Below are 25,083 nucleotides of genomic sequence, written 5' to 3' on the forward strand. Positions count from 1 at the left end.
TCACCTCTACAAGCACAACTCTGCTTTCTTAGACTCCGTGAGGTGGACGTTATTTCTTTTTAACGATACACGCCAAGCTTGGTAAGAGCTTAAAATACCAGGTCGTCTGCCCGTTTCTCCCAGTGTCTTTGCATTTGGTGAGTTCTACGGTTCAAATGACAAGACAGAGGACCCCTCATGAGAGGAATAAGGCTTACGGACCATGCAGATACATGTTGTCACTTTTTTCACATATCTGCCTTTCTGTATTGTAGTATTGACTTGGACTTGTGTTCATGGTGCGTTTGGTTGGTTTCATGTCATCAAGTACTGTACGTAAACAGTAAACAATGACAGCTTATTCTTTGAATCTTCACTAACTCTACTTTATAATGATCACATTCTCCCTGATGTGGTCACTATAGACTAGTAGGATTATCAGGAACCATCCTGTAGGACTGGTTGTCCTTACATGAAGTTTTTTCTGTATACAGCATCATACGTGCTGGACTTCAAATCTGCACTCAGGTTTAGCTTGAAGTTAATCCTTCAGCACTGTAGCGATACCATGCCATGTCAAAGTAGTGGACAGCAATTGTAACGGTATATACTGTTACACTAACCTCCTTCTGACAGTGACCATGAGTTTTCAACACTTTCCAATCATTTAGTTTCCATAGGTTCAGTGTAAAACAGTCATTCACAGGTAAAAAAATACAGGCAATCTTCAAGCAAGAAAAGATAGACGGCTTTTTCTATTTGATCTGTCATTATTCTTCAATGTTTTCATGTTAGCTGTTCTGTAATCATTTGTGTTTTTGCTTGCATGTCTTTTAAAGTAATGCAACAGATAATATTACTATACATGTATATATTGTACGCATATTTCATCATAATAAAACATCTAAGCAGAGTTGTTTATATTGTACCAATAAGCAAAAGGATAATAACTTAATAAGGCTAAAGAAGTGCTTATGACTTCAGTGATCATTCAAGTACTCAGTTGTGATAGGATTTATAAACCGTAAGTGCAACATGCTTTTAGAATACGGGATGTACATGTAGAGTGTCTTTGTTTACCGCCGGCATATTGACTAATTGTACATGTTTTGTTATGCTTTGCCCCCATGAAACGAAAACGTCCATATTGTAGAAAGACACATCTCCGTATTCGTGTAGGAAGTTAGGGATAAAAATCAAGCTGACGATTGCTTTGGAAGGTAGAGGTCTCGGGATCAAAGACCATTAATGTTTGTTTAAAAGTAGCAATTAAAGTAGGGAGTTACAGAGTCTTGTCACTTCCATCAGGATGAAAACAACAGACGTTACACTACGTTAACTTCTTGGGTGAAATCACATTTCTTTCTGGACTCCCCAGAATGTTTTTCAACGATAGTGCCATGTGTGTATCTACGTTGGGGGCATTTCTATGTTTGACCTAGCACGTTCCTATCAATGTTAATGGATATATACACCTATCACCTTACTTTGACACTTGATATGATGGTTCATTGGTGTCAGTGTGATGTTGTAGTTCAGTAACAGAATACCCAGGGACAACGCACCCTGGACAAGTGTCACTACAGCGTGGAAAACAACTATGCATAGATGCCTTGTCGTTAGATTAGTTGTGTTAGTTGTTGGAGCATTTCTAGATCATATTGTGCAAGTGTTCAGTGGTTGAATTGGCTTAATACGCCTTGTCCCGGGCATGTGTTCACCATACTCTTTCTATATTCTCTATTCTCTATTAATCATCCAGACAGCGCTAATGCCGTTATATAATTATGTATTATTTTTGTCAGATTTTGTAAAGAAAATATCCAAATTGTCACAACCTACGTACACAAGCAGTGTTGGGTGATTATACACTGAGAATCGAGGGCACCTCTTGACCAGAACTCTGTTGTTACTTCAATTGGAAAAGCCACCCCAATAAGTGAGGAAGAGCAGCTCATCGTGATTCATACTTTGACAAACAGAACAACAACAATACAACACAGTTTGTAATCGGCACTGTGAAGCATAAATGTATATGCAAAAATAGCTTTTTGACGAAAATTAACGACATTCTATATGCTAGTATACATACCTTTGCACACCACAGGGATATAGTCTAAATGTTCTTGCCATTCTATAGCTACATGCAAGGTGGTGACTTGTACCAAGTTTAATCCTCTTAGACAAGGAATCACGTCTCTACAAGTATAACAATGGCTTTTGAATCCTACCGTGTCTCTTGACTAAACGATGTGAGTTTAACAAGAACTTTGACGATATGGACAGGTGTTCTACTGGGTCTTCATAACTTGGGAGTCTATGTGGCATTTGTGGGGTCTTTGTGTTGCCCTGGCTTGCCCAGTTTGTTTTAAGGATACTCATCAATTAAATCTTTAAAAATCCATCCATATACCCTTTATCATTCGAACTAGAACAGTACAACAACGACCATGTTACAGTATTTGTAAAAACATCGCTCTCATCTTTCCTATGCAAAAGTAAGACTTGTATGCTTGACATGTGCGACTGTGTCCGAGCTGTGTGCACCACTCGGCGTGCCCTGTCCTTTTTGTGGTTTGGGGCTTTTGAGATCTGGACAGAAAAGCCCTTACCTCAAAAGGGATAGGGTTCTGCTGCATGTAGCAACATGTTCACCACTGGACTCCTCTTCCTAATCCACTCTGCTAGGGCAGTCATGCTGTTGTAAGTTGTACTAGATATCGGGTCAACATAGCGTCTGTTGTACGTCCAATCTGGACACTAGTTCTTACGTACATTGGACAAGCGACTGTGGCAGTGGTTGTGCCATTTGCTTGACTTGAGTAGCTAGTTATGTAGTATGTAATCTCCAAGCAGATCTTTTGGTGGCTGCAAGGTAATATCAAATTGGTAAGTTAAGGCAGTATCATTGGCAAGGCAGTATCCAATACGCCACCTGAAGCTGGCAAAAAATACCTGTACCAGAAAAAAGCTAGAGTCCGATAAAACACGTCAACAATAAGCCAAGACCTCTGCTTGGAGAGTACAAGCTATGCATGTACTTTTGCATTCTTGTCTTGGGCCATGGCCCCAAAGCTCCATGTACATGTAGTTAAAAAAAAACAAATCGAGGACAATATACTTCGAGATTGATAATTTTTGTTTTAACGATGTTAAAAGGTGTGTTAAAAGGTTTGTAACGTCCCCTCGGAGAAACTGCAACCCCTACATGGACGTTTACCTTCCACAGGGGGCGCTGTTCGTACATACGGACCTGCAGTTCGAGGCGAGGTTGCAGACCACCGACGTCATCTAACCACGCCTTTTCTAGGGCCTACATGTCAAACAGACGTTAAACCGTTTAAGTTGTGTTGTGTTCATATTCACAGCAGTTAGAGTAATGTTCGTTTCCTTGCGATTTGGAAACAGTAGTATGTGTGCAAATAACGCATTTGGTCAACAACTAGAAGCTGACGTCACATATTTGACGTCAAAGCATATGATGAGACAGCGCCACCTTGCGGATAGCTAAGGTTCTTCAGGGCACTACTTGCAGTTCTGGCCTCAAGAGCAAAGTGGCGCTGTCAATCGGCGAGGGTGATAATGTTAGGCTAGGATGCAAGCAATTAACTGTTGGCTAGCAGGTTCTAGATATAGCAAATTGTTCGACTTGTTTATGACAGGAAAGACTGAGGAAGCCCAGGATCCGGAGGACAATTTAGCATGTGGTTACTCTTGGCCCCTTTCCCAAGAATTAACATTCTACCCATTATATATCTTAGGAACCAACACGGGATTATAGTTTTCTAGCCTGAACTGATTTACACATTTGAAGTTGCTTGAAACCTGAAAAAGGCCTCTAGTCTAGATGATTCCATAAAGCCCGAAACTGAGACTTGTTTCTGTTTCTGGAGCAGGAGAATCCTTCAGAAGCCGCAAGAGGCGACCCCACTTTTGCATAGGAACGTTTAATATTTTTATTCTAGTCATTTTGTCTGCCTTCATCAAAATGAAGGTATAGTTTTCTTTCTGTCTCTGTATTTGGTCTTATAAAGACGAAGGTCAAGGTAAAATTATGGACGTCCTGGTGACTGTCCTTGGTACTGATTAAGTATATCACACAATGTGAGAAAGTTTTATCTTACCTATTCCACCTTCAATGCTCCCTATCGGTAACGCTACGGATTCATCCTGTGAATGCAAAGTTATTGTGTCACTTACGAACTTGAGAAAATCCCAAGGAGGTTTAAAAATACTCAGACGTTTATCTTTGCGCCTGACACTATTTCGGGTTCCTTCATTTTTAGCGAAAAACTTTATGGAAGTTCGATAGCTATACTACGTACTGTCCTAGAACTATCGCAGAGTGGACCCACTGTCACCAATTACAGTAGAGGCATTATCATTAGATAGCTGTAAACAATGTTTAGCTAGGTGTTCAAGGGTTGGTGTAACAAGTTGTTCGGTGTAATGTGCCTGCGAAGCTAGTGTGTTGCGCAGAAGGGCGGTTATACCGGCTATACAGATACAGAAGTATCTACCTATCAGAGAAGCATTTTCTTGACATTACACAAATAATATGATTTGTAGTTGAGTATATGACGTCAGCGGACGGCATAGATGCGTCATAACTATTGTCCATGTGATACTGCATCAAACTGTGTACAAGTCGTAAAATTTGCCAGCACATAAAGCAGCTGTTATGATTCCACGCAGTATCTTTTAATAAACTTGCGGATTTTACTGCCACACGAGTGAGATATGGTAATTTGTCGTTCCTATTATTGGGTAACGACAACAAACAAGTTTATCTACTTTATTGCCATCGGCCACGCGCCGCCGCCATTTTGTATTACTTGCTCTTACCCAGCATCCATAGCGACCGCCATGTATGAGTTTGCTGCACACTTCACAATCCGTAGGTACAGGACAGGTGTCCAATTACCAAGAGATTATAGCTATAGTTAGAACTAGTGAAAGGTTAATGACCCGTTTTTATTCGGTTTATAAGGTGTCGTAAGTCCTCTAATCATCGAATAAACCACTGGGTGAGCGAAGCGAGTTTAAATCCATCCTGTAAGCTTGTCATAATTGTTCTGAATGTAATCGATTCAAATATACAAACAATCCATAGTATTACATGTACTTATTATAAACTATTTTGGATCCTAACGTGTCTCTTGACTAAGCGATGTAAGTTTAACAAGAACTTTGACGATATGGACAGGTGTTCCATTATGTCTTTATAACTTGGGAGTCTATGTAACATTTGTGGGTGTTTTGTGTTGCCCTGGCTTGCCCCCTTTGTTTTAAGGATACTCATCAGCTAAATCTTAAAAGATCCAAAGATGGCAATTAAGTACAAATTGGTTACAATTGCAACTGTGATAGTGTTAGTGCTGCTATTATAGGGTGTGGACACTCAACTACGTATAGTATTAACCTTTAGCACGCTGGAGTACCAGTAGCTAACACTTTAATATTTGGCTACAAATTTTCTATACGTTACGGTGTTAGCCAACAGGGAGACGGTTTTAAAGAAAACACAGATGCATAATGCATCTTGATTCAAGTAGACACAGTATATACGTTACCTTATGTTACCTGTTACCTTATGTTGAATTGCAGTGCCTATTGCAATTGCCAATGTAGCTTCTTCTTTGCCCTTCCTCGACTGTAGCCTAACTTTTATCTTTCGCAGGTGTATACACCAGTACCATAGTAAAAATACGCTGATGGACTTTGGATCATTAACACCCGTCTAAAGTATGTGGAAAGACTGACCGTTGGTCAAGTACCAGTAGTCTTTGAACTTTTGAGCTAATGTACTACTTTGTTAGACTTTACAAAGTCAAAATCAAGTTAATCAACATGCGGTGACGATGTTGTTGACGACGACGAAGAATATACAAGTTGTTTCTCATTCAACCTTTTCAAAACATTCGATTTAGAAAACCTTTAAGTTTGTATCAATATGTATTCTTGGTGAACACAGATTATGATGGTCTTTTGGAGCTCAAAAACCATGATGGCGACTTCTGAAATCGTATGATTCTCGTATCCACCTGTCCGTTGGACTTCGGTCATTTGGTTCTTGAGTATGTCTCAGGATGTGAAACTGGTGGGATAATATTTTCAAACATACCACGCCAATACCTGCGTCAGGAAAAGCGTGAACAACACACTAAGAATTCGTCTGAATGACCTACAAAACAAAGGAATAATAATAAAAACACAAATAGTCGCTAAGACACAGGAAATACAGCACATTACCGGTTCCTGTTTGTTGTTCTTTGAGTGTTTGTTTACGTCTTATTTGTAAACTTTTGTAGGTGTTTCTCGAGAGGTCTGTGGAAGCTAGACATGGCGTCGTGCTCTGACGTCACTGGGACATGACGTCATGAGATAAATGAGTTTACCGACCCGCAGCCTCACAAATCTGTAAACAATTCACTTCACAGCGCTCATAACAATGCTATCAACAAACCCAACAGTACGCACTGACTGTAAACACTGTGCGCCCTTCCCTGCTCGTAAACTAGGCGCACTATTTGCACGATTTTTAAAAATAAGGTCGTAAAAAACGGCCAAAATTAGAATTGCTGGTTATAAAATGTTATTAAAACTTCTAGGTGGGGTTATTGTTTGATTTACCTTTGGCCTGAATATGAGCTAATCGGCTGATTATGTCTTTATAACGGACACGTCATTCCTGTGGCGTTTGTGCACCACCTCATAGGCGCGTCTGTTATCGGGGCTGGGTCATAATGTGAATTATACAGCCAAGATAACATTGAAAACCTTAGGGAAGCGGTTTAATTAAAGAATGTGTAGAAACGGGGGTGGAGAGCGTTTCTGTAATTCTCACGTCGGAGATATCCTGTGGAAAGTAAACAGAAGATGTATAAATGCTGACCCGGTCTGAGCTATGCTAAGTTGCAGACGACCGAGGTTTGACGAACGCACACGAGCAGAGCCGAGCACGAGATGTACCGGTCCTTCTTCGCCTTCTCCCTGCTGATCGCAGCCTGCCTGGCCGGCCCTGTGCCCGTGAGTGCGCTTTTACAACTTTTCAACCAATCTTAGACCTATTCCTTCTTCATTTTTGTTCCCTGGTGTGTCGTACCTTCCAAAAAAAAGAGAGATATTGTGACCGACGAACAGTAATTCTCTGTCGCCCTAGAATGGTCTGTGTGAGACTGGGCCGAATCTGAATCTGTATTAATCTGAATCTATGGCCCCATTCCCACTAGGGTAAAATTGTCCGGATCAAGCCGAATTGATTGGTTTTGATCCGGCTTCGATCCAGCTTGAAGCCGACTCGAAGCCGGACCAAAGCGAATTAATTTGGCTCGATCCTGACAATTTTACCCTAGTGGGAATGGGATCTATGTCAAACCGTTCAAACTTTGTTTCAGACATAGTTTCAGGCAATTACATTTTACTACGCAGATTTTGTAGTTATTTTGTACCCTGTTTCAAAGTTCTTTTGTCCTCGATACCTGCAATTAGCCTTCTGGCAGGAATTTGCAATAAATCAATATATGGGGAAAGTATTGTAGACAATTCTTTCTTACAGTTACGTTTTCTCCTTTCTTTAACAGTTGAACAAAGCAGAGGAAGATGCAATACTGTTACTGGAAAAGAAATGTAAGTAACGTACTCGTAGTCGCGTCAGTGACACGGCACCGTTTCCTGTTGTAGAGTACTAGTTTGTTGTGGATACAAACAGTCGGACCGTACATGTGCACAGGCGATTCATATTTTTGCGTAGCCAGACTGTGATATTTATTCATCGGACATGATTTGTTATTCGAATTTTGTATCCACAAATGTAAGATAGCATGCAGCTAGTCCGGGCTTGCCTCAATAGCAGACGTTCTTTTTGCATGTCCTCTTTAAATACAACAGCAACACATGTACAGAATATATTTCATACCATCTGCGGCAGACTGGATTGTAGTGCAATATCAATATTTGTTCATGTAGTAATACAAGATAATTGTGGTTCTTGTCATGGTGTAGTGCAGTATCGACATTTCGTCATTTCGCATAGTGCAAAATAATCAGGGTGGTTTTTGACCGCAGTGCCGAAACAGAAGCCCCTGCGGACGAAACAGCAGGCAGAGAAGGACATCATGGACCAGATTCTGGACGCAAACAACGGTAAGAACCTTGATATCCGAGTTTTACATGTCAAGTCTTCTCGTTTTGTTTCCGTTTTTGCTATGAAGATATTTTACAGTAATGCGTTACTTTTGCGGGTATCTTGACATCGGAACCAGACCCGACCAGGTCTTCCGTACACTTCAGGAGCTGGGGGTCACCAGTACTGATTGATTGATTGATAGACTGACTGATCGGTTGATTGATTGATTGATTGATTGATTGATTGATTGATTGATTGATTGACTGACTGACTGATTGATTGACTGACTGACCGATTGATTGACTGATTGATTGATTGATTGATTGATTGATTGATTGATTGATTGATTGATTGATTGATTGATGTTTTGTTCTTTTCCGTATTGCAGAGCTGAACCTGTTTGAGGGTGATATCCCCGGAGTGTCTGTGGTGAGTAGAGACGATCACATGTACTTGAGCGTGTATGTATGTATTTATGAATGTATTTATGTATGTATGTATGTGTTTGCGTGTGTGTGCGTGCCGACTGATGTAACCGGTATGTGTGTCGAGGGGGCTGACATTTGCCTTGGGAGTGTACACCCCCTCAGGTGTCACACGACATAAATTAAGGAGAAATATATCAATTGATACTCCACAGCCCGACATGACGATGATGACAAATTATCCACACTGACGACTAGCCTGAGCCTGTGAAAAAGACTCGGTTCATGTCTTACTGTTACTCGTTGATTGGCGTCCAGCTATGGAACTCTGTTTCCAAGATGCTGTAGTTCAAGCTCAATGTTTGTTCACCTCACCACTGACACAGTCGATACCAGACGCAGGAAATTATTATGATTCCTTTGTCAAAAGACTGTACAACACCAATAACAGTATTATACACGGTCTCATGAAGCCTGATTATCATTTCAGAAACTCTTCTTTTAAAAATATGTATACATTCGCTAAAATATATATAAACTGTCGTATTTATGTATAGTTTATTTGTATGTTCATGTTTGTACGGCTGTTCAAATGAAGAACTTCTTCCTTTCCTCGCCCTCCCCAGAACACCATGGCCAGGAACGCCATCAGGGACGTGACTAAAGTCTGGACCTCCCGAAACATCCCCTTCGTCATCCAAACCACCGACTTCAGTAAGTACATTCCTCCAACACATGTACATTCATGGTTTGTAAACGCAGGATCATGTACTTTAGCAAAAAGGTCCATAGTTATGTTAACCTTCTCAGAGGGAAACATACTGTTTAGATCAGTTTCTTCTTCTTCTTCAAACAAATAAGGTCAATGACTTGGACCAGACATCTGTCACCATGGTAACTGGTGCTGTAGCAAGCACCCTTTGGTGTTGGGTTACATTTTTGTAGCAGAGTTTGAGGGACTGGTCAATATATGTAAATGATATGTGCTTGACTCATGAATATAAACACATCAGTAGTTTGTTTCCTTAGACCATGTGAAGATAAACATTAGGAATTTGCTTTGCAAATGTTACATTTCTAGTTTGTAAACTACATGCATATTTCGAATAAGAACCCGGCAGACTTTGACGACCTGGTATTCCCGCCCTGCCGTGTGTAGGTAGCTCAGAGCTGGCCGTGATCGACCAGGCCATAGAGGAGTACCACCTGCAGACCTGCATACGGTTCGTGCCGAGGACCAACGAACCTGACTACATCCACATCAAGAAGCTTACAGGGTAGGCGGGACGTGGCTTCCTCCGTTCCTTTCTATTTGGAAGATTACTTAGATAAAAAATAACAACAGCACCGGAGGGGCAAGATACGGTCGGGTGTGTGTGTGGGGGGGGGTGCTCTCTGTAACGGTTGAATCATGATCAAAGAGTATTGAAGAAAACATTGGTTGTACAGTGGGGGTCTTGTCCCAAATTGTATCTGCACAGCCATAAGAGCTTTTTGTTTTCCATTTTCATACATTACGGCCAGCGCTGGTGTACGAGAGAGATGGAAGTGTTTTCGCGAGTTTTGCTTTCATTCGTTTCAGAGGAGCGCCGTGTATGTGAGGTGTTTTAACAATAAGTCTCTTTTTCCACACAGTTGCTGGTCTGGCGTGGGGGTGGCTGGCGGAGAACAGGAGGTGTCGTTCGGGAACGGCTGTATCCACAAGGGCATCATGATGCACGAGCTCATGCACGCCGTCGGCTTCTGGCACGAACAGTCCCGCAGTGACAGGGACGACTGGGTCGTCATCCAGTGGGAGAACATCCAGGAAGGTAAGAACACAGAAGTTGTCAGCCTCCATTTGCAGGCTTTTTTTATTGGATTCTCATATGTGCTGAACATGCACGTCCTTTTTGGTCACATACTGAAATGCTGTCGTCCTTTTTCGGAAAGATACACCGCCAGTCATGGCTCTAGTCTGGTATCCGGTCTATCGTGGATTGGGTGGGCTCTCTTCGGGACTGTGGCAGTTCTCTGCCGCCTGACTCAACTAGGCGCCCAGGAGGAGTTTTTTTTGCCGCTCAACCGCGTGAAACTCCTGCAGAGTGCCTAGTTGAGCCGGGCGGCGTATAGCTCCTGCAGCCCCGTAGAGAGTCCGCCCAATCCACGACAGACCGGATACCAGGCTATCATGGCTACGTCTGCAAACCCTACGTCTGCAAACCCTAAGTTTAGAGATTAACACCACTATAGTCCAATAATCCTACATTTCAACCATCGTTACAGGGAAGGCACACAACTTCAACAAGTACTCGCAGACCGAGGTGGACACGCTGGGCGCGACCTACGACTACGGCTCCGTCATGCACTACAGCGCCACGTCCTTCAGCAAGAGCGGGCTGCCCACCATCGTGGCCCGCACACCCACGGAGGAGGTGATGGGCCAGCGGAACGGCTTCAGTACCCTGGACCTGCAAAAGATCAACCAGCTCTACAGCTGCCGTAAGTCTGGGCTTCGTATTACTCTGTGTCATCTGTATTGGGAGTTTGATAAATGGGACATACATACTAGAAAAGAATAGACATTGTTAGATACAACTAATGCAATTTAGGGAGGTGTTTGATAGTATACGTATTTGTCGATAGCCGGCAAGCTTCTACATCAAGGTTTTGCGCGAGGGAGGTTCAATCTCCATTGACTTTGACTTAATAACTTCATTGGGATCCACCATCCTTGTATCATGCCGGCTTGTATCATGTATAGACATGCATGCATGTATATCATTGCAAAACCCACAACCAGTGATACGTCCATCTCTGACACTACTTATGAGATTTTGTCCATGTTTTGAATTCCATATTTTCGTTCTGCAGACATGCCTGTCGGCTGGAGTGACTGGTCGGCCTGGAGTCCATGTGACGATACCTGCACCAAGACCAGGCGGCGCTTCTGTTCCGACCCTGCCGGCTGTAGCGGACATACCACCGAGACACAGACCTGCCCCTGGCCTTGTATGGGTGAGTTCCGCTAATCTAATGTTCCTTCATCTGGCGTTAGTCTTGTATGAAGACCTTGCGATTAAATGGATCCTCCGTAACTTTCATTTTTCAGTTATTCAAATTGATGCAAATGATCCGTGAATTGTAGTACGTATTCCTAGCCTCTACCTGGCTTCGGGAAGCAGCTGGAAAGAGTAGAAATTGGACAAATAGACAGATAACATGCCTGAGGAGTTGTTCCGTTAAGGAGTACATTTGCCGCACTCGTGTTCATTCATCCTCAGTGGTGAAGAAAAATTGATGCATGAGTAAATGACATATAATTTTTAAGCATCATCTTATAATATCTGATTACGTAGTTCTACTTAAAGTTGTCGCCATTGGCCCTTGGCAGATTTTGACTGTTAGTTTTCCCCCGGTCCTAGCTGGTGTTCACCCTGACTGTGGCAGCAGCTTTCTCGGCGGCCCCAGCGGGGAGATCAAGTCCCCCATGCACCCTCAGAACTACCACGACTTCCTGAACTGCCAGTGGCTCATCAACGCCACCGGATCTGACCCCATCACCCTCAGCTTCAAGGAGTTCTCCGTGGAGGCTGGCGGCGCCAACTGTGCTTATGACGCTCTGAAGGTACGAATCTATGATAGTCAGAAACTGTCTCAATATGCTATCTTGGAAGTTCATCTGTGTTGGTAGAAGTCATTATGAAACAAGTTTGAACTGCAATTGCCAACACAAGAAATTGGACTTTCACAAAATTTCGACTGTACAACTCCAGTCATTCCTTGACAAAGGCTGGAGTTGCACAGTCGAAAGTTTTGGTAAGTCCAAATTCTTGTGTTGGCAATTGCAGTTCAAACTTGTTTCTTAATGTCTCAATATGTGTTGTTGAAATATCATGTATGTGTAAAGATATATGTCAACGGATTTATATGGATTTGTAAAGACTTCAACCCGTATGTTCTTGTATTTTGCCTGGCCCTGACCTCTTCCCCGAGACCTCAATTAAAAGTGGCCAGCAGACCGATTAGAGCATTTCCTTTCATGATAATAAACAAAGGCACAAACAAAAATAGATAGAAACGGTCATTAAAAGCTTGGCAGACAAAAGTTAATGTGCTCCAGATAGAGATGATGATATTAGTGTTCGTCTATATAGTAGAGGGGATTCATTCCTCAAGCTAACCGACATCTCGCACACGCAGTCGTCCCTCAGTAAGACATTTGAAGCGGCAGACTTCCCGTTTGAACTTTTATTCAGTCTGCATACTGATATTACTGCTTGTCGTTAGTTATGTGTCCGTGCACACGTACAGTTCCTGACGAACGTGGCTGTTTCTGTAGGTGTACGATGGCGCGAACGACAAGGCACCTCTGCTCGGTACCTTCTGCGGAGAGGAAAACCCACCGGAATTTACGTCATCGGGAGACCGGATGTTCATCACCTTCTCTACCGACAGCTCCTACAACCAAAGGGGATTCATCATGGAGTACTCCAGTGGTAAGACCTATTTTCATGAACTAGTTACTTCCGTATGCGGATGTATTATTTTGGGTTGCTGAGCTGTGGGTTTCTGCATCTATTTGTCCGGACAGAGTAGGCTGAGAGGCAAAATGACAGGAGTTCAGAGGTCTCAGAACCTGTAAGGGGGGCAGGGGGTTTGCATGGGGGAATTCAGGAAGCAGAGGATTGTATACTTCCCGTCTGAAACCTTCGATTTCTTGTATGAGAAGGAGTGGGTCGTAATGAGATACAGGGTACATGAATACTACATTTTTTAGAGATCGAGAGTCTTTTTAGCGTTTCTTTCCAGTGTTTTATACATCTACTCGCTGGTATAGATGATGGAGGTTAATGTAATGTTCACGTCTTCTGACTTGTTGATTACTGGTATTCTTAGAACAGAAAGCAACTCCAGGAACAAACGCCAACACAGTACTCATATCAATTTCTTATGTCGATGTATATAAATGCATGTATTCCTTTTATCTTCCAGTTCCACTACTGACGGACTGTGACTTCGACACCGACATGTGCACCTTCTTCCAGGACAATTCGGACAACTTCGACTGGATACGTCACACAGGGTCCACTCCGTCCGGACAGACTGGCCCGACTGCTGACCACACCAGCGGAACGGGTAAGTGATGATAGAACAAGAAATGCAATTTGAAACACCACTTGTAGAGAAGATAAAGCATATGCATGTGCCCATTTTAACAACACATACGAATGTAGTCTAACTTGTAGCGTTGAAATACCGCCTTAGCTTTTATTTCACCTTATCTAAATGTATTAGTGACTGTTCTGACCATAAAATCTTTCCTTTTGCACATGTGACCCCAAACTAACAAACATTTAGATTACCCAGAGCCACATAGAACAAAGATCATGTATATCCCACCGCTGACACCAGTTTTAATGGTACAACTAACGAAAGTTGATTACCTACATGTATCCGTCTGGTAGTCGTAATACATAGTATCTGTTTCATTGAATGTGAATCTTTCAGTGAAGCATTCCCTCCCCCCATCCTTGTCCAGCAATATAGGCTTAAGAAAGTCTTAGTGATGGCAAACATTTTGTTTGTTGAAAGATTGATTTGTTGAGATTTACCACATTTGAGGAAGATGGGTGTTTCCTTCGCTGACATTCTTATCGACTTTTTCCCCACTACAGGACACTACCTGTTTATCGAGGCCTCCAGTCCCCAGGACGTCGGGCACAACGCCATCCTCCGGTCCCAGATCTACCCGCCCAGCTCCGCCGGGTACTGCCTGGACTTCTACTACCACATGTACGGGAGTATGGTCGGTACGTACAGTCTCTTTCATTGTCTTCGTACCAATCATTACACTTGACAACAATCCATCCATGGTGCCGTACGCGTGTGTTGTTTGAAGGACGCTTTTAGCATGCAGGCCCTTCCACTAGCCAGACCCTGCTGCAATCGAGAGATAGTGTAACACAGGCTAATACTCGTACATACAATTCCAGTTTTCTGTATTTTGGGGAGAATTTACTTTTTAGTCACTTGGTACCATTACAAAGCCCTGGTTTGATGTCCACTCTGAAACAGCAATCGAATGAGGGCTGTTACATATACGTAATGCTATCCATACCGTCTATGACATATCTCATGTCCACGTCAAATGTACTATTAAAACACGCCTTTCCTCCCCCTACAGGCGACCTGAATGTCTACCTCTTCACCGGAGTGAGGCAGGAGGAACCTACCTGGAGCATGTCCGGTAACCAAGGCAACCAGTGGCTCCGCGCACGCGTCGAGATCAAACCCACAAGCAACTTCCAGGTGGGTACAACATTGCACTCTAACTGGTAATTACACTCTCATTGGCCCCATTCCCACTAGAGTAAAATTGTCCAGATCGAGCCGATCGATTTGCTTTGATCCGGCTACGATCTGGCTCGAGGCTGGATCGACGCAAATCAATTCGGTTCGATCCGGACGATTTTACCCTATTGGGAATTGTGTCATTGTCGACATGAACTAGATGACGTCAATTTTGCCGGGGGTCAAAAGGACCCCGACTTTGGGTACTAGTATTGCGTTGGGTGCTTGGGTGCTTGCATATGAATGAAAATCAAGCAGATGACATGAGGGAAAAACTGAATGAAACAAGGAGTGACCCAGTTCTTTGCCACACATAACATAAACTATTACAACATATCTCTTCTCCGTTAGAAAAAGCTCGTTGTACATCACTATTGTGCATCTATGTCCAGTCTTATTAGTCCGTTCCATGTCACCAAGGTGACCAATTTTTTTAGTCACCCATCGTCATCACACTAACGCCACCCAACCAGCTATTCCCATCTTACCCCCCTCCCCCCGGCCAACTTTTTAAAAAGTATTTCTTGTTTGCACTTCTTGTTTGTACCGTTCTTACAACTTAATAAGTTACAAGTACTAGCGGAATAGGCAAGCTAGTATCTGCCCCACCATGTACCCATTGCTCAACATTATCTAAAAGTGGCCTCTTCTTTCTCGTCATGTAGCTCATGTTCGAGGCCGTCCGAGGCGGTGATTGGCGGGGAGACATCGCCATCGACGACATCAAGCTGATCAGCCACCCCTGCCAGTAAAATGGACCATCCAAGCAGCGACTAATACGCCCCTCACCCCCACATTGCACTTTGCACTTGTAGATTTAGAAAAAAACACCTTAATATATATTCACGTAACTTATATTGCACAATAACGTGTACGTTCTGGTGAATCCTTTTAATTACAAGAAAATTACAGGCCTGACCTGTGCAGGACGACAATACACCGCAAGGTGGCTGAATTATACCCGATCGCGATGGCAGGACCATCTCAGTACGTATTTACAAGGAAGTTTGAAGGTCTCTCTTTAACGTTCTTGTTATCAACATTTGGCATTTCCGAAAAAGTTAATATATAAAGTATTTATTTTTTGTTTTAGAAGCACGTTTGTTGCACTATTTTAAGTTATCGACGCTGACCTTAAAGGTCAATAAAATACAAGCATTTGAGAAAGAAGTGTCTTTATTACTGTGTCTCATTTATTGTTGTATGCTGTCTCTTCAGATCTGAGAAAGTCGTTAAGACTTTGTCCTGTTATGGGATAATATCCAGAAACAACACTTTTTCTTTTGACAAACTCTGAACCTCATACAGTTTTCTCTGGCTTTTGTTGACAGGATATTCACTCCTACTGTGACAACAAAATGCTATCATAACCGCTTTTGATGTTTATAAACAGTGCTAAGCAGTCTAATAATAATACTCTGTACCAGATTTCAGAAGCGGCTGGAAAAATTAGAAATTGGCAAAATAGTTAGATAACATGCCAAGGAGCAGTAAACTGTATACATAACTGTACAGACTCCCCTGGCATGTTATTTGTCTATTTATGCTCTTTCCATTCACCTCTGAAGCCTGGTAGAAGCTATTGGCCCGCGGTCAGGCTAACAGTTACCCTTGGGCAACTGATCATGAAGCCTGGGAGAGGCTATAGAATAATCATTCAAATCAAAACTTTCCCCCATCCACGGCTAGAAGATCGTGAATTTTACTAGTCCAAAAAATGATAAATCATACATCGGATGACGTACAGTTGAGATGTTTTATTTAACCATGTATTTAAGTGTTGGAATGAATATGTTCACCAGTTCAAATCAAAGCACGCAAACAAATGGAAACTCGAATATGTAACAATATGCATGTATATAATCATAATCCAATCTATTCTGAAGATATATATTTTAACTCTACTTCATTCTGCTTTTGGAAATTTCAGAGCGATGTGAGCTATAGTCATGGTACATATACCGAATTTCAGGATTCCCTAGCCTAAATGGTCACTCATTATTTGTCAAAACTTGCACAAAACCTTGGTACATCTGAATCACTTGTCGGTCTCAGTGACTGTCCTAAACTGCACAAATAGCTGACTGTGGCATGCATGTAGGAGGATCAAAGATAGTAGGTAGACACAGACTGTTGTCACTTGTGTTGAGTATACCCTGGAACCAGTTTCGGCGGAAACGCCCACTCAGACACTTAGAAATCAGACCCTTACAGACACTGTGTCGTTACGTCCTTTTTAGGATGCCGAAAAATGCAGACTGGCTGAGATTCAAATTTTGGATGTTAAAAGCCTCACCGTTTCATTACAGATCCCCCAATACCATTCTTACCCCAGGATATGCTTGAATACTGCTTTAATGTTCGTTACTCCAGACAGCACTTATTCCATCCAGCAGAAGTTTATTTTCTATTTCTTCCTTTCTTGTCACTTAACATTTTATGATATTGATGACAGTTGCAGAATTCCGGCGTAATGACGTCACTTCCGTTTGCCGAAGACCGAGGTTGGCTCCCCTCCCCCCGGCATGGGCACGGTGTTGTACCTGTTGGCTTTGGGCTGACCCTTGTTCCACACGCTCTCCTCTCCTGTGGCTTTGTCTTTGTTAAACACGGAAGGTGCATCACCTAAAATCAAGATAAACACGACTTTGAGTCAAATTTAGGCACCTTCGACGTTAGGGGCGATTATTGTCTGAAAATGAGATGATACTCAAGCACATGCAATATGTTACAATAAGCATCGAGCAAATAAATCAAAGAAATGATTTCGCAGAACGTTGCTGTGTTGTGAACTTAAAAATTGACTTCTAACCCGCCATCTTTTAATACCTGCATAATAAATCTACTGAGAACAACATTGACAGGTGTCGACAATCTCCAAGCAGATCCTACGGTGGCAAGAAAACATATTGGCCAGAGGAGTGCCTGCTAGCCACTTAAGGCACCGGAGACTAAAGGACAATCCTCTGGCCAATGGCTTCTGTCTTGCCACCGTAGGATCTGCTTGGTACCTGTGCTTACCTCCCATCTCCTCCAACATCCGCCATGTTTTGGACTTGCCTGCCCGGCCGCTGCCCGACTGTAGTCCTGACTTCGCCTCCTGTACCTCACCTTCCTGTACAGGGAACTGGTCCTTGATGGCCTGGTGTGGCGGGATTAAAAAGTTATACAAACACTCTCACTTGAAAATTTTAACAATTCTTGATACTATAGCCTAGATTTTAGACCAGAGTCTATGCCACATTGTCAGTATCACACCTGCTTGATAAGCAATAGCCTCCACAGGGCTTCTTAGGGATCATAGATAGTAGATCTGGACAGAATACTCATAGAATTGGCCAATAGAATCAGTCTGCTGGCCTATATCATGATCAGTGTTCAGAGTCGAATGGAAAGAAAAGAAATTGGTCAAACAGAGTTACAGACAGATAACATTCCAGGGGAGTTAGCTCGCTACGTAAGGAGTACAGGCGAGTTCCAAACTACTGTACTCCTTTTAACTCCCCTGGCATGTTTTCTGTCTATTTGGCCAATTTCTACCCTTCCAGCCGCCTCTGAAGTCTATGAGTCTACGAGGTAAAGGCTATGAGCCCGCGATCAGGGTAACAGTTACCCAGGACAAATGATACCCTAGATGCCAAACCCCCTAATCTCCAAGCAGACCCAAGGGTGGCAAAAGACAGTATCAACTTAGCCAGGCTGTATCCATTTGGGTGACGCATTGGACACTCTCTGGCTAATGTATACTGCCTGGCCAAGTTGATACTGTCTTTTGCCACCCTAGGATCTGCTTGGAGATTACAATTTTCCCCCATCTGGCAAAATTTTACTATTTTCAGCCAACGTAGTTAGTCTGGTGGAGACTAGCCAAGCAAGGCTACGCACAAGATGACGGATACTAGACGTCATGCCAAACCAATGCATTCTTCTTGTCTCGCTACCCGCTCTAGTTCCCAGCTGCAGGAAGCTAATACATGTACATGTCTGGCAACTGGTCAACTATTTCTTAACTGGGACGAGCGAAAATAAAGAAAGGGATAAAAACAGATCCATGGCCGGATAAAGGGTATAAATACAAGGTTTTTGCGCGGTTCACTAAAATTAGAATTTAGGGCGAGGAGTTCCAAACATAACAGATATCAGGCGTGGGGTGGAAAGAAATTTAGATGAGGGTTAGAAGTTCAATACATTTCCGGCATGTCCCTACCACGTTAGGCTTTATATAGCCTAGTCAGACAGATTTGGAGTGTGGTTTATTTGGCTCAAAGTTCATTAGGTAACACAGTAGTGACCTTATCAGTGTAATGATCAAGCCAAGGAAGATGCGGTCATAAATTAAAGGACAGCAGAGTATATATATACATCAACACAACGATTTCAATGCGTTTATAAATGTACTATGATGTAACCTACCGGACTAGATATGTAGTGTTGAAATTGATACATGACGGATTTTCTGTAATGTCGCATGTAATTATGCGAGAGGGGGTACATGTGTGTGAGTTTTGCCAACAAGGAACATCATACAAAACTTAACTGGTTCTAGTTTAGGAGCCAATGACGCGTATGTGCCGAGGAATCATCAATATTTACAAGCTCTCTGTGCTGACTTGTTATACAATACGATATTAAGTTAATTTTGTTTCTGTGACTAGGATAAAATACAAATAATAATAGAGTTCGACGAGTCTAAAATGCAGGGAGGATCGAAGGTACTAGTACCCTCTACCAAGAGCAGAAATTGGCCAAATAGACAGATTTGTGCTCCTTTAATTAGTGGACCAACTACTCCCCTTACATGTTATCTGTCTTTGGCCAATCTTTACCCTTTCCAGTCACCTCTGAAACCCGGTAGAGGCAAGAAGAAGGGGGTAATTCATTTGACATTCTCCCTCTCTCAAGTCAACCGTATATCGACCAGCTTTATCCGCTGGGTAAATCTCCGCGGTGTTAACACATTCTTTACGACTGTGTACCTTTTGTGATGATGGAGGAAACGTGACCCTGCCATGGACCAAGACTAAAAGGCGTGCGTGAGAACTGGGTTAGCTCTGTTTTGGTTAGACGAAACCGTATACTCCTAACTTTGAACAAAAGAGTTGAAATGATGGCAAGTTTTAAATCTGTCTTCAGGTTTAAATTTTGAGTCTGTCGTAATTCTTAACATCCTTCGTAATGATTTGACATATTTCTTCTTTTCCTTGAGTTTTGCTCTCCATTATTAACAATACACAGTTCTGCAATGTTCAACAGTCATGTAAATGTCAGGGATATCCTGTATCAGCAACTAGAAGACCACCCTTAGTGGATAGAAATGCCGCATTGCCAGTAGAGCGTATCCAAAATACCTTACAACTTGAGAAAAATCGAGTATAGAGAACTAACGTTATATGTAACACGTTAGCTGGGGATCCCTGGCGAAATGAATCTGAGTCCCTCCCTAAATGTTTCTGATCTCTAATGACCATATTTGTGTAGACTAGGCAGCGCTGCAGCTGCCGCTGTGCCTGAAGGCAACAAGATGGTGACTGAAAATGTCCCAGACAAAAAAACAACACATCTGTGCAAATTTGCCTTCTTATAGTTTCTAGCTCACAGTTTTCTTCTTGAGCGCTGTTACATGGCTGTTCTATTCTAGCAAACGACATTGAAAACACTTCAATGTATCACAGGTTTTGCCCTCGCTCCGTTCCTATGTAATTCCTAGCGGCCTCTCTAAGGCACTAACAGTATAAACTTTGTTGGCATTCCTTTGAGTATGCTTGCAAAAAGACTTCAAGAGAGAGAGAGAGAGAAGTAAAGAGACCGACCTTTTGCTCTGGTGAAAGGTTCCCGCCGTCTGACATCTTTCCCGGTTGTTTTTGCAGTTCTGCTCTGTTCCACAGTCTCTCAAATGACTCCCTGGCTGTCGACAGTGTCCGGACGCGTCAAGGTTTTAATAAGATAAGGGCCTGAGCCCCTACGTCACATCAGACTGTGCGGAATTCGGGCGCGCCAAAGTTTGCTTCCTGAGCCAAGGTCGGACAGAATCCGTCTGCCCAAACAAGCGGCATGCATGGGCGCTCCCGGGGCACGCACTTGACATGTTTGTATACTTCACAACTCCAAGCTGTTCACATTTGTCAAGGGGCAGGCTTTTGACACCATCTATGTCCCTGAACTGAGGGATGGTGCCATAGATGACGCTGACATTCCCGGATTAGTGTTACATTATGACTCAGTCGCTATGTAAAAAAATGATTTGTACTGATAATGATGAGGCGCTTTGCTATGAAAAACGTAGGACGCCCACTCACCCCGGGCCCTCCAAGGGTTTCAATGAACAGTACCAATAATCCCGAAAGCTATTAGAATGTAAGCGGAACTCAGCAGATGAACCTGAGCCCCAGAGCCCTCATTGGCTTTTGATCGGACGCGAAATATGACAAGAGGACTGAGCTTTTGATCCACGACTAGAAAATAGGACAAGGCCTAAAGTTATCTTTTAATCAAAAGCAATCGTTTCATCCCATGGGGCTGTTTCATCCGTCCTTTTCATATTGATTGTCACTGCGGCCCATTCCCTTGACAACGGTCCTTACAGTTATCAAATCAAATAAAGATATGACATACATACTATATCTTCTTTAGATTTGGCGCAACTGAAAGTAACAGAAAGTTGATTAGATGATAGACTTTTTCCCAGAAATTTCCATGTATGCCCATAACTTAAATTTTGTCTAGGTAACTTAAGTTCCCTCCCTTTTATACACACATTTGCTACTTTTCGTATTGCATCATGATACCAGCAGTGGTGGCACTGGATATCTATGTGATAGCGTATAGACCTCAAACACTAGACGAAGGAATAGTTATTCCATTTAATTCCTTTGTCCTATCAGGCAGAGGTCCGTCGTCGATAAGTCCAACTTGAGAAGAAGTTTGCCAGAGCAGAGCGAGGGAGTTTCGGCTGCCCCGGATCCGCTAACTCTCAAACCCTCTTAGTCTCGCGAGACTAGGGTATGACGAGATTGCGCGAGAGTTCGCCCCACATTTCAAACCAGGAAACCCCGTATCGGTCTTTTCCCCATAGTCGCCGTACGAAAGGAGGTTGGTCCAAATGTATGACGGCAATATGTACCCTTATTTCATCGAATAAAAATTTTTGTGCAGAAAGATTACACATGATACTAATGTAGAATGTCTGTGCTTTTACAGGATGCCAGCTAAAGGGCCCTCACAGTCGGTACAAGTCTTCGGACGGAAGGTAAAGTTTGGACATGTGTTACCGCTAGACTGTGTGGGGAGGGGGGCAAATATTATACACATGGATATAGCGTTTACACGTTTTGTGCCTTCACAGTCCATTTATGTCTCTAAAACATGTTGTAGTGGATTATTTGTTGCATTTTGGAGTACAATAGGAACGGCATCTGTAGTCTACTTATAAATTATGTTGAAATCTATAATCTTGTCAAAAAGTACATGATGTCAACACATGATGTTCAACGTTTACTAACCAAAGCAAAGGAACCAAAGGCCTGAAACCGCATAAATTATGAAGTTCTTGGGACGTTTCTGAAATATAGTTTTGACCTCTTGTGTTTTAATAGGGAACAGGAACACTAAACTACTACAGAGAACACAGGGTTACTTAGTATATACTATTACTCACCCTATGATATACTTGCACAGATGCCAAGCCTAACCGAGGTAATTTTTGAACACAGAAAACCGCCACTGCTGTAGCTCACTGCAAGCGTGGCAATGGTCTGTTGAAGATCAACGGGCACCCCCTGCAGCTGTGGGAACCTGCCATGCTCAAGTACAAGGTAAGAGCAATAAGGTTACACTCTCACAGTTTTCCAGATCCATAAGCCAGGACGTGTGCCTGATAAAAAAAAGAAGGCTGACGATGACATTCTAATGTGGATTATTTTTCATATATTGTCCCAAAAATGTCCCAAAGTGTCTTTATAGTTGTCCCAGCCTATATTTTACTGGTCAGTGGCCGTTGAACCACCTTTAATTTTGAGCCCTGTAGTCTACCCTTCACTCACTACACTCTCTGCATTAATTTTGTGTATCAGTATCGTCAGAGATTGACCGTGTGTTTCTGTGATGTTTCCAGCTGGAGGAGCCCATCAGACTGCTGGGTAAGGATCGCTTTGCCGGCGTGGACATCCGTGTGCGAGTGAAGGGTGGCGGTCATGCAGCGCAGATCTATGGTGAGGACAAGACCTGATTACACTCGGTTTTAAGAGTCTGTACTAATGTGCAATATACTATATAGTCCATATTTTGTAGATATTGTGTATCTGTGATGAACCTGTTATTAGTGTTAAAAGATATTCAATTGATTGACCTTGCTAAGTAAAGTCTGTAGACAGACGGAAAATAATCCTCCAGTAGGGCTAGCTAAAACATGTAGTATTAATTTCAGCGTTATGTACTATTTCAGTCTTCTATACTCATGTTTTACATCCTCTAAACTAAACTACAAGTGGTCATGTGCATTTAGCCCATTTGGGCAGGAATATGCAATCTGTATCTGTATCTGTATCTGTATCTGTATAGCCGGTATAACCGCCTTTCGGCGTAACACACCAGCTTCGCAGGCACGCGGCGCGGCGGCAGCTGGCTATATTACACCGATCGACTTGTTCCACCTAACCCTTGAACTTCTAGCTCTAGACATTGTTTAAAGCTATCTATTGACAGTGCCCCTACTGTACTTGGTGACAGTGAGTTCCACTCTGCGATAGTTCTAGGAAAGAATGAATTCTTGAACACCTCAATCCTTGGTTGATAACTCTGGTACTTGAATGCGTGGCTATTTCTTGTTCTCTTCTGAGCTGGTATTAGGTACTTAGTAGTTGGGACATCCACCAGTTTATTAGTCATTTTGTACATCATGCATAGTCTAGACATCTTTCTTCTGTCTTCAAGTGAGGTCCACTGTAGGTTTCTTTTCATTTCCGTGACACTAGCACCTCTTACATAGTTGTTCATACAGAATCTTGCAGCTTGAAGTTTCATCAATCCTTCATATTTTGTATTTTCCAGCTATCCGTCAGTCCATCTCCAAGGCTCTTGTTGCCTACTACCAGAAGTGTGAGTGGTCCTCTTTTGTTCTGAAAGAACTTGATTACATATGATACACAATGCCATTGTAGCTTTAACTGACCTTGACTGATACTTGTTAATGTTTCGTCTTGTTTACAATAGCAGTGTATTGTTGGTTTTAAGCAGTTTTACATTTACATCATTATCCTGTGTTGTTGATACTAGTTGCTTTGCATTACAGCTGTACCAGTATCTGTAAGACCACACTATGGTGCATGTTTATATATTTGTACTCTTGTGAACTAACAAGTTGTCTTTCTGTCCAGTTGTCGATGAGGCCTCCAAGAAGGAGATCAAGGACATCCTGATCAGCTACGACAGGACGCTGTTGGTCGCCGATCCTCGCCGCAGAGAGCCCAAGAAGTTTGGTGGTCCCGGTGCCCGCGCACGCTACCAGAAGTCGTACCGTTAAACATGATCTGGAAATAAAGATCCACCTGTTCATACCTACAAACTCGTGTCCTTTATTTTCTTTGTGGTACTTTTTGATGCTCAAAGTCTAACTAGTGGTGGGTACCAGTTTGGCTTGATGAGGTTTAGGTCCAGACCTGAACCTGTCTACTACTTAGTACTAGACTGGTACTCAGCTGTACTATGTGTACATCATATCTGGAGAACAAGACCCCTTTAATTTAATGTTAGATATATATATATAGTTATTTTCTTGAGTCATGGAAACCACTAGTCTTACAAAAGCTACCACATACATCAGTTATACGAACAACCAACAATTGAGTTTTGACATCTGTAGCAGTCTTTATTAGTCCATCTTATTTAAGTAGAGGTATATATTTACAAGGTGAACAAACACAGTTCATACTGCACAAACCTTTTCACACTGCCACTAATGGAATTTTCGTTTCTTTCGAGACATTAATAAAAGATATGTAAATACAAGTCAATGATAAACTCTACAATGCACCATGATATATGCATGTTACCCAGCACTACATTTAGTGGTTCAGTAGGTTTTTAACCAAAGGTACAGATAATGCAGCTAGATGGATGCGTTAACATAGGAAGCTGCCATGTAAAGGAGATTGACTTGCTCTCCTTATTTCATTGTGTCAAAAGGACTTTCTAATCTTGCAACCCACTCATTTCTGGGAGGCT

At 42.5% G+C, this 25,083-nt stretch overlaps 3 protein-coding genes across 4 annotated transcripts; 2 read left to right on the plus strand and 1 right to left on the minus strand.

Annotated features, from left to right (window-relative positions):
- The first annotated feature begins 6,543 nt into the window (after positions 1 to 6,543).
- Positions 6,544 to 16,035, plus strand: LOC109482880 (embryonic protein UVS.2-like). Its single transcript, XM_019785757.1, has 15 exons — positions 6,544 to 7,008; positions 7,563 to 7,608; positions 8,047 to 8,124; positions 8,496 to 8,536; positions 9,159 to 9,246; positions 9,692 to 9,809; positions 10,168 to 10,343; positions 10,798 to 11,013; positions 11,386 to 11,529; positions 11,937 to 12,139; positions 12,854 to 13,010; positions 13,507 to 13,650; positions 14,190 to 14,324; positions 14,699 to 14,823; positions 15,531 to 16,035. The coding sequence occupies exons 1-15, from the start codon at positions 6,946 to 6,948 to the stop codon at positions 15,615 to 15,617; spliced, it is 1,821 nt and encodes a 606-aa protein (XP_019641316.1). The 5' UTR covers positions 6,544 to 6,945; the 3' UTR covers positions 15,618 to 16,035.
- Positions 16,036 to 16,602: 567 nt separating this feature from the next.
- Positions 16,603 to 20,916, minus strand: LOC109482949. The gene is made up of 3 exons (XM_019785850.1): positions 20,676 to 20,916; positions 17,887 to 18,007; positions 16,603 to 17,490 (listed from the first exon to the last, which is right to left on the minus strand). The coding sequence occupies exons 1-3, from the start codon at positions 20,709 to 20,711 to the stop codon at positions 17,345 to 17,347; spliced, it is 303 nt and encodes a 100-aa protein (XP_019641409.1). The 5' UTR covers positions 20,712 to 20,916; the 3' UTR covers positions 16,603 to 17,344.
- Positions 20,917 to 21,874: 958 nt separating this feature from the next.
- On the plus strand, positions 21,875 to 24,424 carry LOC109482947 (40S ribosomal protein S16). Of its 2 annotated transcripts, none has more exons than XM_019785846.1 (6): positions 21,875 to 21,966; positions 22,063 to 22,111; positions 22,575 to 22,676; positions 22,976 to 23,072; positions 23,911 to 23,958; positions 24,237 to 24,424. In XM_019785846.1, coding segments are annotated over exons 1-6 (444 nt in total). In that variant the 5' UTR covers positions 21,875 to 21,964; the 3' UTR covers positions 24,383 to 24,424. The 2 variants fall into 2 exon arrangements, with proteins under 2 accessions (XP_019641405.1, XP_019641407.1); XM_019785848.1 differs by having other exon boundaries at positions 21,886 to 21,954.
- Positions 24,425 to 25,083: the final 659 nt, after the last annotated feature.

Source organism: Branchiostoma belcheri, unplaced genomic scaffold (genome assembly GCF_001625305.1).
Source record: "Branchiostoma belcheri isolate BF01 breed outbred unplaced genomic scaffold, Haploidv18h27 scaffold61, whole genome shotgun sequence".
NCBI classification, from domain to species: Eukaryota; Metazoa; Chordata; class Leptocardii; order Amphioxiformes; family Branchiostomatidae; genus Branchiostoma; species Branchiostoma belcheri.